Genomic DNA, 14965 nt, shown 5'->3' with positions numbered 1-14965 from the left:
TGGAGTTGCACAGTCTCACAGCGCGGAACAGAGTACAGCTAGGTAGCTCTCTTATCGGTGCTGTCATTGCAATCCAGCACACCAGCCACAGTTAGGAAATGTGGAACTACCCCTCCCATATTAGGGACCAATCTAGTTAAACCTTGCTTAGAGGGAATATTTATGAATCTGTCCTTTGACGTGTCCCTGCCTCACTCCACTTTTCCATTCTCATGGCCAGCATCTACTTTCTTCTCACTGCGTTTATTTGAGTAATATCACATCTCTTGAAAAGGACAGATGACCTTACATGCTTAAAAAGAAGGGACAGTTATTTGATCAGAGAGATGTATCTTCCCTACTCACTAAAGAAAGTGAAAGGGACAAAATGGTCCACAAAAAATTTATTTTTTTCAAGTAGAGAAGTCCTCATTTGTCTCTTTCTTTCTCCAGTCGAGTTGATTTAAACTCTTTTATTGAGTCCAGGTGTCAGTGACATTGTGACTTACTGTCTTGTAGACTATTGCTGAGTGAAAATACAAAGTCACAGTGAGTTCACACAAACTTAAAGAAAATTTCTGTAAATGTAAGCCTGATGGTAAAGGATTTACCAGAGAGTAAAATTGTAATAGTGGCACAGAACTTAATTATATCAAGAACGTGTGCATGGGCAACTGATGACAGCTGATTAGTCAGTCTTAGTGTGGTTGCCATCACTTTTGTATGCATCTCACAGCTTCTTGGTGACAGCTGTCACAACCTTATATATAGAAATATGCATCTACTAAAATATCATTGGGCCTTATTTATTCTTGTACAGAATTTTTTTGCTGAAAATGATGAGAGAACAAATTATCATTGGTCTGTCATGGATAGGTCCTGAGAGACTCCTCAGATGTCCATCTAGAGTCCCTGTGACTTCCTTACATTGTGTGTCAATTCATGGAACTCATTAATATTGAATTGATCTTCATTTAATTGCTCCTATTTAATTTTTATTTTTCCTTCTTTTCTGTTAAAAGACCAGGGTAACCAGTCTGGACATCTGTAACCTTGCAATGAATTTGACAGCCAAGCTAAACTACAGCAGTTTTCAGATGTAGAAACATTCTTCATTTTTCCTTTCTGTATGCACCTGGATGAGGTGTTCAGACTGAATCCAAGCAAGTGTGATCTACCACAAAGATATCCCAAAACTGGTTCTTCTTATTGATAAAGATATTTGATGCCATTTCAGAAACTGGCATTTAAAGGAGCTTTCTTTAGAAGGTTACGCAAAGAGTAACAGAGACAGAAATCAAGAAGATTCAAATCTAACTCTCTTTTTGTTTGTTCTAAATTCTTTGTAGATTTACTTCACTGTGAGACTGGAGTGCTTAAATGATGCTGTAAAATGTTCACAAAATGCTACCTAATCTGGTGGGCTCTTAAACTCCTTTGAGCTGTAAATTCTGCCGCAGTATGAACACACACATGGTCCTAACAAAGTCAAACTGCTTAGCACCTGTTTTACAGCTAGTGTCTGTCAAGATTTGGTAGCTATTTGTAAGCATTCCCACTTGTGGGGCTTAATATATTGATATGCTCAGATTGCGTCTAGACTTGCCTAAGGCTCAGGCAAGGAGGAAGCAACCATCCTCCTCTCTCCACCATGTCATATATTCACCCAGATTGTATAGGAAGGGCAACTCTGGGAGACTCGTAAAGGACATGAAATCACAATCTTACTTTACAGTCAGTCACTTGATCGGTAGGCCTTAAAGTGTTCAGAGATGAGCGCTCTCATTTTGGTTGTGCTCCTCTACCTTTGTGCTGTGATAAGGTGAGTAAAAAACCAGCAGCTCACTGACATAATTTGCAGAGGAGAGTTACATTTCTGGGAGGTTGGTTGTGTAGGGCAACTTTTCATGCTGTTAGACAGCCACAGAATGAGGATCTTCAGTTTATGAGAGCTCACTCATCTCATCATACAGCCTGTATTTTTGCTCCAGAAACATGCTAAGTTAGCATGTTCTAAATAGGAATGTAATTGCTGTTTGACTTTATTGTTTTATTGTGCAAGGTTGCACCAGACTTTCAGGACAGCAGCTCTTTCTGACTGCATTCAATTCAAGTGTGGGGATTAACTGCAATTTGAAGTTTTGCTACTAGTCTGTACACGTCTATGTTAAAAGGAAGTATGGTGATTACTGAACTTGCATAGTGGTAATAAGGAGAAGAAACCCATGCTAACTGAAGTCAACAAACCTCTTCAAAACTAAAGTGTTTGGATGCTGAGTGCTTGCTTCCTAGTAACTGGCAACTTTAGAAAGAGCTTCCCACTACTCCAGGACAGAGAGTTCCTTGCAGTCATGTTTATAAACAGTCTGGAGATCTAGAGCTAGCAAGAGTCTATATTTTTAAAGGGAACTATTAAAATTCAAAGGGCTGCCGCATAAGGGTTCAGCTTATGACAGTATAAACATGCTAAGGATAATATATAGGTTCATTACAGGATCTGGCAATGTTTGCAAAGTTTTTTAGCATACAGTGGAGAGAATGGTCTTGGAAGAACTGGGGAACAAAGTTTTAAATAGATTTGTCTAAAGAGTCTTACCTGGTATTTGGGGAATGGTGAGAAGAACTGAATGAATTTTTTTTTAATGCAACGTTTTGGTGGATACACACACACACACCCCCCAAACACACACACCCACACACCCCCAAACAGTGATGAAGGACTTATTGAAAAACAAAGAGCTTTTGACTGCTGAATGAGAATTTTGAGCTAGTGACCAGGTATAATATCAAGATTTCTGTTGGACTCCCGTTTTATTCATTTATAATAATCTAAAGCAGAATGCAGTTCGTTTAGTGCAGCCAAATACCTAAAGAGAAAACTCCAGCAGAGCCTACTCTTAATACTGATGGGGTAAGCCACTGCTGGAGTTACTTTGAATTTTTCTTTCCTAAGAATTTTTTTACTATACTTTTATTGTATGGTTCTTTTTGCAGTATGATTTTTAAATATGGAAATAGCACTATCAGATAAAGTGATTGCAAATAATAGTTTGATATTTTCTAGAACAGTCTTAAACTGCACTTGCATTGTAGTAAATGAAGTGTACAGCATTACAGTGAAAGATATGCTAGAAAGGTCACACCTATTTTCATGATTTTGGCTTCTTAGTTTAATTTACTTAATCATATTTTGGCCCCATCTACAAAGTCTCATCACATAGTATTTTTACTAGGAGACTTCTGTGTTACAGGGTTTCTATGGGACAGGTGGGATTGTCATTTAGATGTTGTTCTTGAAATTGTTCTGGTTTTCTTTGTCCTACCCAGTTCCTTTATTCTTGAATCCTAAATTATTGGAATTTAGGTTTTCATGAAATTATAACAAAAGTGCCCTTATGTGGGGCACAAGCCATTTTTGGGTAGGAATATAAGTGTTGTGGATTCTTATACTGCTTTAATTTAACTTGCTTTATCCCTGCAGGTTTTAACATATTTGCTTCACAGAGAGAAAGCACATAGAAACTTATCTTGCAGTGTCAGCTAAAAGTACTTCATTTGTTCTGTGTCTTTCTGTCTTTGTATTCAGATAAGCCTTATTAGTTCAGAGACATTTAGTTTGCATGGGTTAATAAAATTCAGGACAGGAATTTTCAAATGAATCTTGAAAGCAAATCAAGAGTACGAATCAGGCTTACTTAGATGCAGAGAATGTTCTGAGAAGAAACATTACCTTATGTTGATGATAATCAGATGTATATTGTCCTCCAGCTTATTACGGAGCGAATCTCAGCATTTTGCAGTTAGTGTTCTATAAAAAGAATATTACAAAACTTGATGATCTTGTTTTTACAAACAAAGCAATAAGAACACCCTAGTATCTCAGTGTCATCCAGTGAGATGTTGCTTTGTTGGTGGGATAAGAGGTTATTGGGCAGCTGTGGAAATGCAGAATAGGCTAAGCCTGTAATCCACTACAACATCTGCATATAAATTTGTGTGGATTGAGTTTCAGAAGGAATTTTAAAAACAAGCAAAAACACAGGAAAATTTGCCCGCAGCCTATTTAGACTCCATGACGTTAAATAACAATAAAATATATCTCTTCAGTCTCATCTATTCAGGATTTTTCCTTACAAGTCTTTTTTTTCATTTTATAATTTGAATAAATTCTTATGCAACAAAATAGGCAATTCTGTTTCCTGTAAAACACCAACAAAAATAAACTTTGTGGGACATAAGCCAGAACTGGTTTTCATGGAACAGAAATAGGTTAGATATGTCTATGGGATTGAATGCAGAAAGCCACAAGTTGCCATACCTATCCCATGAGATGCTTTGCTTCAGGTCAGCTCCACTTCAGGGTTATAGGGTTATGTGCTATGCTTTTGCATAGTACATTTACTAGTACACCAACACTGTAAAGCCTCCAGTCCAAAGGCAGTGCAAAACCAGCTGTGAAATAGGGCAGATCAAGCTCATGACTATTTGTCCTCATACATGCAGAACTGACTCTAAAATTTAGGTAGGAATTGCTGGGTGACTAAGCAGTATGATGGCAGCTGAAAATTCAGATGCCTTTCAAATGCAAAGTGAAATACATCAGAAGGAATAATTTGAGCCCTTCATGCACATTAGTAGGTTATGAACTAACAGGGAAAAAATGTAGGTGCCAATGTGAGCAGCTGAAATAAAATTTCTGTTCAACATCCATCATTAATCAAAAACGCATGTGAGGATGCATAAAGAATAGGAGGGAAAATAAGATGTCCAACAGACAGAAGATTGTATCTTACAGAGTGAACAGGAAAGCAAGGTATTTAATACTCCATAGTGTTTGCTTAACACTGTAATGAAGATAGCATACATTTACCAGTATTTTTCCATGTTTTAAGACTGAGAAATTCAACCAGCTAAGCTTAAAAGTTGTTTGGACTACTGAATTTTTTTTGTTTAATTCTTCCCATTAGAAATACTATTCACTCCAAGCATGAAGAAATTAATGATTGCTTTTTTCTGCTGCACAGAACCTGAAGCGCGTGGCAGAAACATGGATGGATGAGTTTGCAGAGTACATTTACCAGCGACGGCCTGAGTACAGACATCTTTCAACTGGTGATATCTCTGCCCAGAAGGAACTTCGCAAGCACCTTAAATGTAAAGATTTCAAGTGGTTCATGGCTGCAGTAGCTTGGGATGTCCCCAAATATTACCCTCCTGTGGAGCCTCCACCTGCTGCCTGGGGGGAGGTGAGGAATTAGATCAAATTTAAATGAATCTAACATTTTACATTGCAGGAAATTAAAATTATAAAATTAGATTTAGCTCCTATGATAAGTAGTGTTATTAAGGGAGTTCACAGTGATTGGAACAATCCCTGAACTAGCCATTAAAATGAGAAACTGTAGTGTCTTAGAACTATCGCTGTCCCTTTTATAATTTATTACAATTTTGTGTGTATAGGCTATAAGCTGCATGCACAGTGAGGACAAGAATGTGGAAAAGAATATGTAGCGCTCATTATTACATGTCACAAGATGATTTTAGATGCTGAAAATCATTTTAGTAAAAAGGACATCTGAAGTCAACGCTTCTTTTTTTGCATATTCATTTATATACCTCCTCCTGTTTTTACAAGGACAATTGTATGTAGGTGGAGTTAGGTTTGCTCTGTTTTGCTCACACATGCAGGTGTGATAAGCAAAGCCTGGATCCTTTTCTTTTAAAAAGACTGGTTTTACTCAGCTTGTGGTCTGCATTGTGTAGATGCTGTCATGACCAAGTACTGGTAGCAGACAAATGCAATTTCTTGTTTGGGGAATGAGGGGAGGGAGAGACCACCAAAGAGAAGCCTATATCCAAGCATCACTCCAGAGCAGGAGGTGAGCAAACAGCCTGCTGGAACTCTCCACCCGTGATCACAGATGTTCTGCATTCAGACCTCTCTGAAGAGCAGAGCCCTAGCACACCTTGCTTTGACAGTTTGTTTTGTGCAGAAGAAATGAAAACACAAAGAGTGCAGGGACAGGAAATTACTTCCATAGCTGCACTGAAAAATTACAGAGGCCTTTTACCCCTAGGAACTACAGCGGATTCACTCCATGGAAAGGTGGCATGCGGAGGGCTTTTTCCTCTCAATTCACAAAGATTTCTAAAGAAGGCTTTGCTCTCTCAGTGTATTGTGCTACTTTTTTAAAAACCATAGGAATATTTGTACTGTGAGTTATGGCCTTCTCTGATTTTGCTGGAGATGTTCTTGGGGCTCTCAGGCAATTACCTTTTATATATGAAACCAAAGGATGAAGTTGAAACTTTGACCAAAACATTTGGTAAGATTAGTCATACCTCTGCATATCCCCACTCGTCAAGGCTGGACCATGCAGGGGATTTCTAAACACAGGTGTCTCTACTATTCTTAGAATTTCTTTTTTAAAAAGCAAATTGCCTCATTGTGAGATTTTAAAATTAACTTTCTGTAGTAGTAGAAGTCCTTAATTCTTCTTTGTAACCTACCAGTTACAGATGTTGAAAGGAACTTCAATTTATATGTGTCTTACTGTTCGCTACTTCTTGGCAATAATTAATACCTCTGTTGTTAAAGTTTCTTCTATCTTTGATGCCACTGCCCACACTTTATGGAATTAATGTATACCAAGAGGTAAGGGGTTTATCAGTAGAAGTCAGGCTGGATCTGGGTGCTGTGACTGCTACTATGATCTTCCTTCACCATCTTCTACATGTGCATCCTTGGAGGATGGTGATCATGAGATGTGTAATTTATCTGGTCAGCTGAACAATCCTTAACTCAAACAGAGGGTCCAAGTGGAAGAGATTGTGATTCGGGTATTCATTCTTTTCACAGCAATGTTAATATACTCTTTGCATAAAAGCAAGACTTTTTAAAAGTGAATCAAAGACCATAGCAGTGGTATCAAATCTGTACCTTAAAAGCACTTACTGAGTTCTTAGGAAGGAAGTAAAGACCAAGGGCTTTCTTTTTCCTCTAAAACGTACTTTCTCTAAAATAACAAGAAGAGAAGTTTCAGCCCTACTACTCTATTTTTTCCTGAGACTGTCACATTCCTGTGAAGTTTTAATTAATTTGTTAGCACTTGCAAGGAACTTGAACAAACTTGAAGGTCAATGGCTGTCATAATTAGAAGCTGAAAGAGGAAAACAGACTGTGTGTTATTGCTTTGTATGAATCAAGCAGTTCTAGAAACCTTGCTGATTATACACACCAAAAGCCTGTGCCAAGACTGACTGTCATTTAGTACCCTCTCTGCTTCCACTTGGAAAGACTTTACATCTGCTTGCCTATGACAGTCTGAGAAAGAATAAACAATGAGGTACTCAGACAATTTTTGGCTCCAGTATTTTGATATCTAGCTAGTAAAAGCATGTGGTGTGAAAGCAGACATCTCATAAACAGCCTCTGCACAACTCCTCTTTTTTTGCAAACACATTTATTTAAAATCCGACTCTTACATTTCTTGACAAAATCTGTTCACAATGGAGAAGAAGGAAATTTGAAAAACAAAAAACGATCTTCTTCGCTACACTTGTCATGGCCTTATCTCTTCTGCGTGTTTGTGCCTTTTGTCCTTTTTAGCTGGCAGGATGTACGTTCCCTTAATACTCTGTTCAGCCTTGTAACATCTGAAATACGTGCAGTAAAGCAATGTAACAGCAAATACAGACAGATTAAGGTTAGTGAGACTGTCAGTTCTGTGTCTGGGTGAGATAATTGTACTCTTTCCTCCTCCGCTGTGGAAAAAAGGAAAGTTTTCAATTAGGTTTTGTTCTTATCCTTTTGAATATACCGGAAAGTATGCTACCAGTTGAAAAACAGTAATGCCCATCCCATTCTCTTTCTAAGACAGAATAATTTATTTCTAATGTGTATTTGAAATCCTGTGGAAGGAAATTAAAACAATAGCTGCATTAGGTAAGATTTGGACACCAAATGTTTTCTTAGGAAGTACTCATGAATCTACAAGCTGTGATCCAGCATGAATATATTGTGTGGATATCACAGCTTCCACAATACCTTTGAAAACACATTTTAGAGTAAATCAGTCATATAATGTCAGCCATTGTAATTTATTTTAGACTTCATGACTCCTATAGTCAAGGTGATATGAAAAAAAAAAATTGTTTTCCTCAGTCAAAAGGTAAATATTTAAGCTTGGTTTCATCTGCTGTTACACGAACTTGTTATTCAATGATTTAATACACAGCAAGTCTCTCAGTCACTGCAGCAGTGCTAAGCTGTAGGACCTGAAAATACTCCTTTCTCAGTCCCAAATTTCTGGATTTTACAGAACTGTTTTACTGCACTGACATGAAAATGTCGCCCATGAAGCTGAGTGACACATTTGAAAAAGGATTAAAGCCTAAGAACTCACTAACTTCTCTTTTGATTACTTTCTTTTTTTAATAAAGTGTCATTCTCATACCCTTAATGAGCCAATCTCAGCCCACCAAGTGTCACACATCTGTTGTACAAAAGCAATATAACCAGCTATTCCCCACCTTGCGCAGACTGAGTGCTGCACAGCTGGGCTGTTCAAATTCTTTCATCGGGATCAGTGTCACACTGAATAACAGAGTCCCCTGTTTCTTCAGTTAGGTCTTTGGCAGTGCTTGACTTCTTTTAACTTCAACTTTTCCTTTTTATGGCTCACACAAAGGATAAATACTTTTAAAATTACTATGTATCAGTTGACAGGAAAGGTGACTCATTTTTTTCATATCTGATCTGTAGATATTAATGGCCCTGGGGTTATCTGAGAACGTAAGCAGTGCACTAAAACTCGCTGTAAGTGCTACTCAAATGAAAAAAACAACATAAATGAACATTGCTAATGTCTTCTAAGAGCTACAGCCACTTTCTTATTTGAGGCATTAAATCAGATGTAAGGAAAGTATTATACAAACTGATAGCACCAACGTGCCTCTCTTGCTGTATTGGGACACCCTAAAGATAGTCCCAGCACCATCTCCACATTCATCATTCTAACAGATGACCATACTGAACACAAAGTTGTCTTTAGATTGCTACACTTTCCCCCTTTTTGCTTTTGGTGCAGATGGTTTCATGCCATGATGAGCATGCAGGGTAGCTCCCAGGACCCCTGAGAGTGCCTCTCCCTCTCTGGCTCACTGCTCTCTGCCACCAGGAAGGCTGAAGTGTCCCTGGCTGACAGCCTGGCTCCAGTGCAGGCAGGGCAAGTCTGCAGGAGCCAGGACATCACCCACTACCTCAACAGCAAATTTCTCAGGAACTCATTTGCCTGTGAACAAAGTTGTAGAGTTTTAGAATTATCAAATACTGGTCAATATAACCACTGGACCCTGGAAAGCTTTGATTTCCCCCAGTAATTTCTTTTTCAGCCTAAAATACATTCCCTTAAGAGGAAGGGGGAAATTCACTTTGTTTTAAAGTAAAAGGGGTGAAGGGAGGTTGTCTTGGTTTTTTCTCAATTTAACATGGAGCATGCAAGTGTGTCCATTACACAGCTCCTGACAAAATGTTCAAAAATCTCAAAATTAATCCTAGCAGGTTGTATCAATGGCCTGAAACCCTTCCTTTTCCTCAGAAGACTGTTGCTTTTCTGACAAGAAGATTATCATGGTAATCAACACATCCATTGCTTTCCAGTTTCCATTCCATGCTTGCGCACTAATGACAAATACTATGTTTTTGAGAGTGTAGAGCTAGACCGTCTTAATCTGCTTCTCCCATGGGGAGCTTATTAAATCATATAACTGCTGGCTTTCTGCAAAACTCCAACATTAATTTAACCAGAGGTCAAGTTATCGGGGAGACCATATATTCTGCAATATGTAAACTCTGTTTGGCAACCCCTGATTTTATTTTTTATTTTATTTTTCTTTCCTTTCTTGATAGGTATCCAAAAAGATGTTTTCTTTTTCTTTTTTTTTTTCCCTTGAATACTTGTCCATCAAATCAGAAGCATCAGATGGCAAGAGGTAACAGTGTCTTCTTCAAACCTAAGGTCTAGGCTTTCAGGTCTTCTGTCCTCCTGTGTTCCAGCTCCTATTTTACATCACGTTCCTCTTTCCCCATCACAGTGCCAGCAACATAAGCTATTTCTTTCTCAAGGCCTGGCCTGCTCCGGAGAAGTCTTTTTAACACAGGCTGGTTAACTTAGAGAAAGCAAGATGTAGTTTTAACATAAGTTCACTGCTTTTTGTAAAACCCAAGGATTACTGTATCTAGGCTTACCCAATGATTTCCCCTTATGGCTTGCTACCTCATTTAAAGCACAGAAGTCAAACACTACACCAGCAGAAATCCCACTCAGGTGACATGTCTTTGTTTCCTGAGCATCAGTGCAGCACTGAGAAGCCTGTACATCCTGGCTCGGACACCTCCAGTGTAGAGGAGGGAGAAAATAGACCCCTTAGAGTTTGTATTCTCTGTACTTTTATGCCTCATCTGCTCTCTATAAGCTCTACAGGGCCCGTAGCCTTAGTATCTATGTCCCAACATGTGTTACAATGGCATTTCAAGGACTAAATATGCGTAATGACTTACATATAGTGTCCTATGCTTTTTTCAGCGTGTGTTTAGTTCTGAAACGGCCTTTAAGATCACCACTAACCATCCTTGTTAGTCCATACAGACTCCTTGAAAGCATACTTTTCCCATATGCTTATCTGCATGAATAAAACAATAGCAGTTAAGGTTGACGAAATAAGCTTTCCACATAGCAACTCAATGCCCTACCTGCATGGGTGATAAAATCTTTCTCCTGTTCATGCCCAGTCTCTACAATTGTACAAATACGAACATTGGAAATGTGAGTGTGTTAGGATCACTAGCTATTTCTTTGATAGTTGTAACTCATAACCTCAAAAATTTGAAATCCATTGTGCTGTGTGACTGGAGACAAGGCAGTTCAAATGCATATTGATGTATAAATGAGAAGAAAGCCTCTCCTTGCTGTGCTTCTGCTTTCCTTCCTTCGTCCATGAAAGGCATCTTAGGGGATTTGCAGGCCATGTGGTGCTGGTGCTTGGCAGAACATTCCCCGTGGCTCTGGCAGCAGCATGATGGCTCCGTTCAATTTCTAGTAACTGCCAAGGCCACACAGAAACGCCAGAGAACAAAAGCACAGACTTGCCTGAAATGCCTGTATTACACAAAGAAAATGAAAAACAAACCATGACCCCTCTGCAGTTGAAAGGAAGGATAAAACAACAAAAAAAGAATGCGCAAACATGTAAGCTGCAACAAACCACAGGAAAAACTAACTCGAGGAAACCTTTCAGGAGTAGAGGGAAGAGGAGAGGAAATAAAGAACAGGGGAGACAGATTCCAACAGTGAAGGAACTAAATGTAGCTTCAGCTCAAACGTTATTCAGAAATGCATTGAACACATTTACCGCATAGTCCAAACGGCTGAGAATGGGATGGAGCGATGCCATCGAGACAAAATTCTGAAAGCCCTTTAATCCAATAAGCATTCATTGGACATGTCATTTCACAATTCTGATTCACATAAATATACCTTAATTATTAATGGCAATTGTTATCAGCTCCATTTTAATTAGTTTGCATGCTCTAAGAACAGAACTGATGTATCCTTTAATTTTGTATAAGGCCAGTAATCTTTATTTATACAATGTGAATTTAAGTGCATTGAGAAATGATTGAACACTCTCAAAAAAATTATACTTGAAGTAGATATTTCACATGAAGCTTTAAAAATATAAAATTAAAATCTATTCTCCTCATTAGTCTTTCCTGTCTCTTTTTCTGGGTGATATGAAAATGAAGGCAGGGTTGTTGAGAACTAATTACCTTTCATCCTCTTTTTTCAGTTAATGTGACTCTTTGTACTGTGGGACTGCTCAGTGCTGAGTTTCTGCATCTGGTTATGTGTATGAAATGCTAGTGTTTTACCTCATCTATAGCAATTTTTATTGTCTTGAAAAAAGAAAAAAATACCCTAGAATTGGGCATGTCCAAGTTTTAAAAGAATACTTTTCTGAGCTCTGGTGAAGGCTCAAAGGTTCTTGGAGCCAGTCAGTCAAACTGATGCTCCCCCATCATTTGCCCAATCTGCTCTTTCCTAGGCTAAATAAATGCAGCTCCTAAAACCTTTCCTGAAGGTGACATTTTTTACATTTTCTCCACTTCCTGTTACTTTCCCATCTATCTAAATATTTCTTAGATCATGGTGAATAGACTAGATTCCAGTCCTCCAGAATCAGAAAAATAGCAGAGTACTCTTCCATGTGTCTTGCAAGCATGAGGATTGTCCCTCCTTGCAATGTTTTGTGCTATAGTGAGAAGTTTTCCATCCTTTGGATGTGCATGAAATATGCAATGGTGATGTTTACATTTGTCTAACATAATATGGCAACAACAGTGACTTCTAAAATATTTTCCATGGAAAAATACAGATGTCAACTCAACTGTATCTCCATTCAGTATCTAGTTTTTCTTTTTTTTAAATAAGGATCCCAGTAGTAGCCAGAATGTCAAAATATGCATCTGCTTTCTATATATCATACCTATATAATTGGTGCATGTTTCCATGCACGTACATGCACTTTGATTACTCAGTTTCTGTGTATCTCATCGACAGCATTTTTTTAAGAAATCCTCTTCATTCTGGAGGTGTCTAAAGGATTTTTAAATAGCCCAACTAAGGTACTCAAGAAGAAATGTGCATGTATTTGCAAAATAACTTTGGTATTTTTCTGGTGGCTATGGGCAACCTACTCCTTTTCAACCCAGCCTTTCAAAAAGATACACATGGCAGCACTGGTACATAACTGGTATGACTGATAGTCACAGATTAATAGTTGCTTCAGTCTCAAAAAATTAGATTTTCCTTTTAAGAATAAGTTACATTGCAGAGTGTCTGCAGAGGGCATGCAGACAGCACAAGGAACCTCCATGGGTAGGCATAGTTTCAGTACAGATTTGTTAAGTACTTTTTAATTTTATGCACCTTGGGCACTAGTGTGTGACCTTATCTACTACGGTGTTATTGTGTCAAAGTAAGAACAAGGATTGGAACAGGGCGTGCCTGACTTTTTAAGAAATATTTCTCCAAACACTGAGAGAGACTCATACAGAAATCATTCCCTCTTAATACAGTTGATCAGTCTTGCTCTGGTAAGAGGGAAGAAGCAGTCAGACCAAGCTTTGAACTTCTCCGACATTTTTTCTTTTAGTTTCTTTGCATGAAAATATTTCATACAGACCTACCTTTCATTTGTTAAGCAGAATATTTCAAACTTTGCTGCTTCTAAAGATGCTCCCTAAAAGAGTAGTTCCGTCCAGGACATGGCTCTCTACTCTGTAAAAAGTAATTCCCACCAGTTTTATGTAACTAATGGTTAGTCTCAAGCCCTCCAGAGCTAAACACCTAAGTCCCTAGATGTTGGAAGCTCTATTCCATAGCCTGGTTTAATGTGAAATGTTGCTGCTTGGTTTTGCAGATTCGAAACGTGGCAGCCAACCTCTGTGTGGACAGTAAACACGGAGCCACGGGGACTGAGCTGAGGCTAGACATCTGTGTGAAGGATGGCTCGGAACGAACGTGGTCACACGAACAGGTATTTTAATGGTGGAAAGAGAAAGGCAGGTTGAAATTGTTGCTTCTCTTTTCCAGTTTCTAAACATTTCTCTGAGGGCTCCTCATTTTCCTAAGGCAAAGCAGGGTGTAGAAATAATTTGTGAATGATTGCTGACCTTAATGGCTTTTTACAAAGTACTCTTTAACATAACCTTGGACATTCCAACCACCAGCAGGGCTGTATATTCGTCTTCATTTCCAAAAGGAATTGCAATGCCCAAAGAGCTTTTTGGTGCCCCATTCTCCCTCACTGTGTCATGAAAACATGTTGATTTCGGTTCAGTTACCTGAAAATATTTTAAATATAGTAGCCAGGCTTGTAAAGCTCTAGTGGTTTTCTGCTTCTATGCTTTCATCTCAACAAGTGGTCGTATTCTAAATTAATATGAGGCATAAGCAAGAAAAAGGGGTAAAAGCTAGAAAGAAAAGGTTTCACAAAGACAAGGGATGATAAAGAATCAAAAAAAAAAAAGCATTTATCTAGGTTGGTTAGGCAGAAAAACATTAGCTTTCAGGAGTACAGAGGAAAAGAGCTCTAATTTGTACTTACTGTTGCTGTGAGTGCCATAGGAAAGGGATCATGACCCATAAGCTGTGGATCTGGCCAATGTATGCAAAGAGAATCTGGATGAAAAGTACAACCTAACCATTTATTAGCAATTTTAGTGAATGTGCCTTTCACAGGGGCAGGTCCCAGATTAGAAAAAATTCCCAATACTGAGGAGAAAAATTGACCTGACAGTCACACATAGCACTTTATAAAAGCTTAGAAGCTCAGGACAGAGAACTTCTGAGGGGTATTTGAAGTGCTAAGGTCAAGAAATCATTCTTCGAGGATAGTGAGAAATGCAGGGGGAGAGGTGCAAGTGAATGAAACGGAGAAGCTGAAGGATGATCACAAATTAGGTAAGTGCCAACATGGGAAAAAGAAAGTTGCTGAAAGAAGGCTTCTTCACATCGCTACCAAAGATGTAGCCCAGTGACTAGATAAATATAATCCTTTTTTGTTTATGAAAGACATCTAGTATTTCAAGCAATTAAGTGAAGGAAGTTGTATGGTCCAGACTAGATCACCACAGTGCTCTCTGGCTTTAAAACCTGCAAACCTGAAGAGCTCCAAACCCTCCTCAAGAGGGGAGGGAGTCCTGAGACTGCCAGAGATGAGAGAAAGAAGGGAAGAAAACTGGATGAAAAGGTGAGAGAAGAAAGAAAAAAAAAAAAAAAAAAAAGCAGGGAAAGCAGAAAAATGGGAGACTTGAAATATCCTTTGAAGGCGTAAGTTCTTGTGAGGAAAGGGAAGGGACGCAAAGGGAGAAGGATGGGGGGAATGCGTGTTTCAGTGTAATCCCGTGCATTGCGATGTTTGG

At 38.6% G+C, this 14965-nt stretch overlaps 1 protein-coding gene across 3 annotated transcripts in view; it reads left to right on the top strand.

Moving 5' to 3' along the window:
• The window catches only part of GALNTL6 (polypeptide N-acetylgalactosaminyltransferase like 6), a 508624-nt gene that overhangs the window by 480636 nt on the left and 13023 nt on the right, over positions 1-14965 (top strand). For all 3 annotated transcript variants that reach the window (XM_074866466.1, XM_074866464.1, XM_074866465.1), the window contains 2 exons: positions 5004-5225; positions 13462-13578. In XM_074866466.1, coding sequence (XP_074722567.1) covers positions 5004-5225; positions 13462-13578 — 339 coding nt within the window. The remainder of the gene's footprint in view (positions 1-5003; positions 5226-13461; positions 13579-14965) is intronic.

Source organism: Strix uralensis, chromosome 4 (assembly GCF_047716275.1).
Source record: "Strix uralensis isolate ZFMK-TIS-50842 chromosome 4, bStrUra1, whole genome shotgun sequence".
NCBI classification, from domain to species: Eukaryota; Metazoa; Chordata; class Aves; order Strigiformes; family Strigidae; genus Strix; species Strix uralensis.
This window is presented reverse-complemented; position numbering and strand designations above follow the sequence as displayed.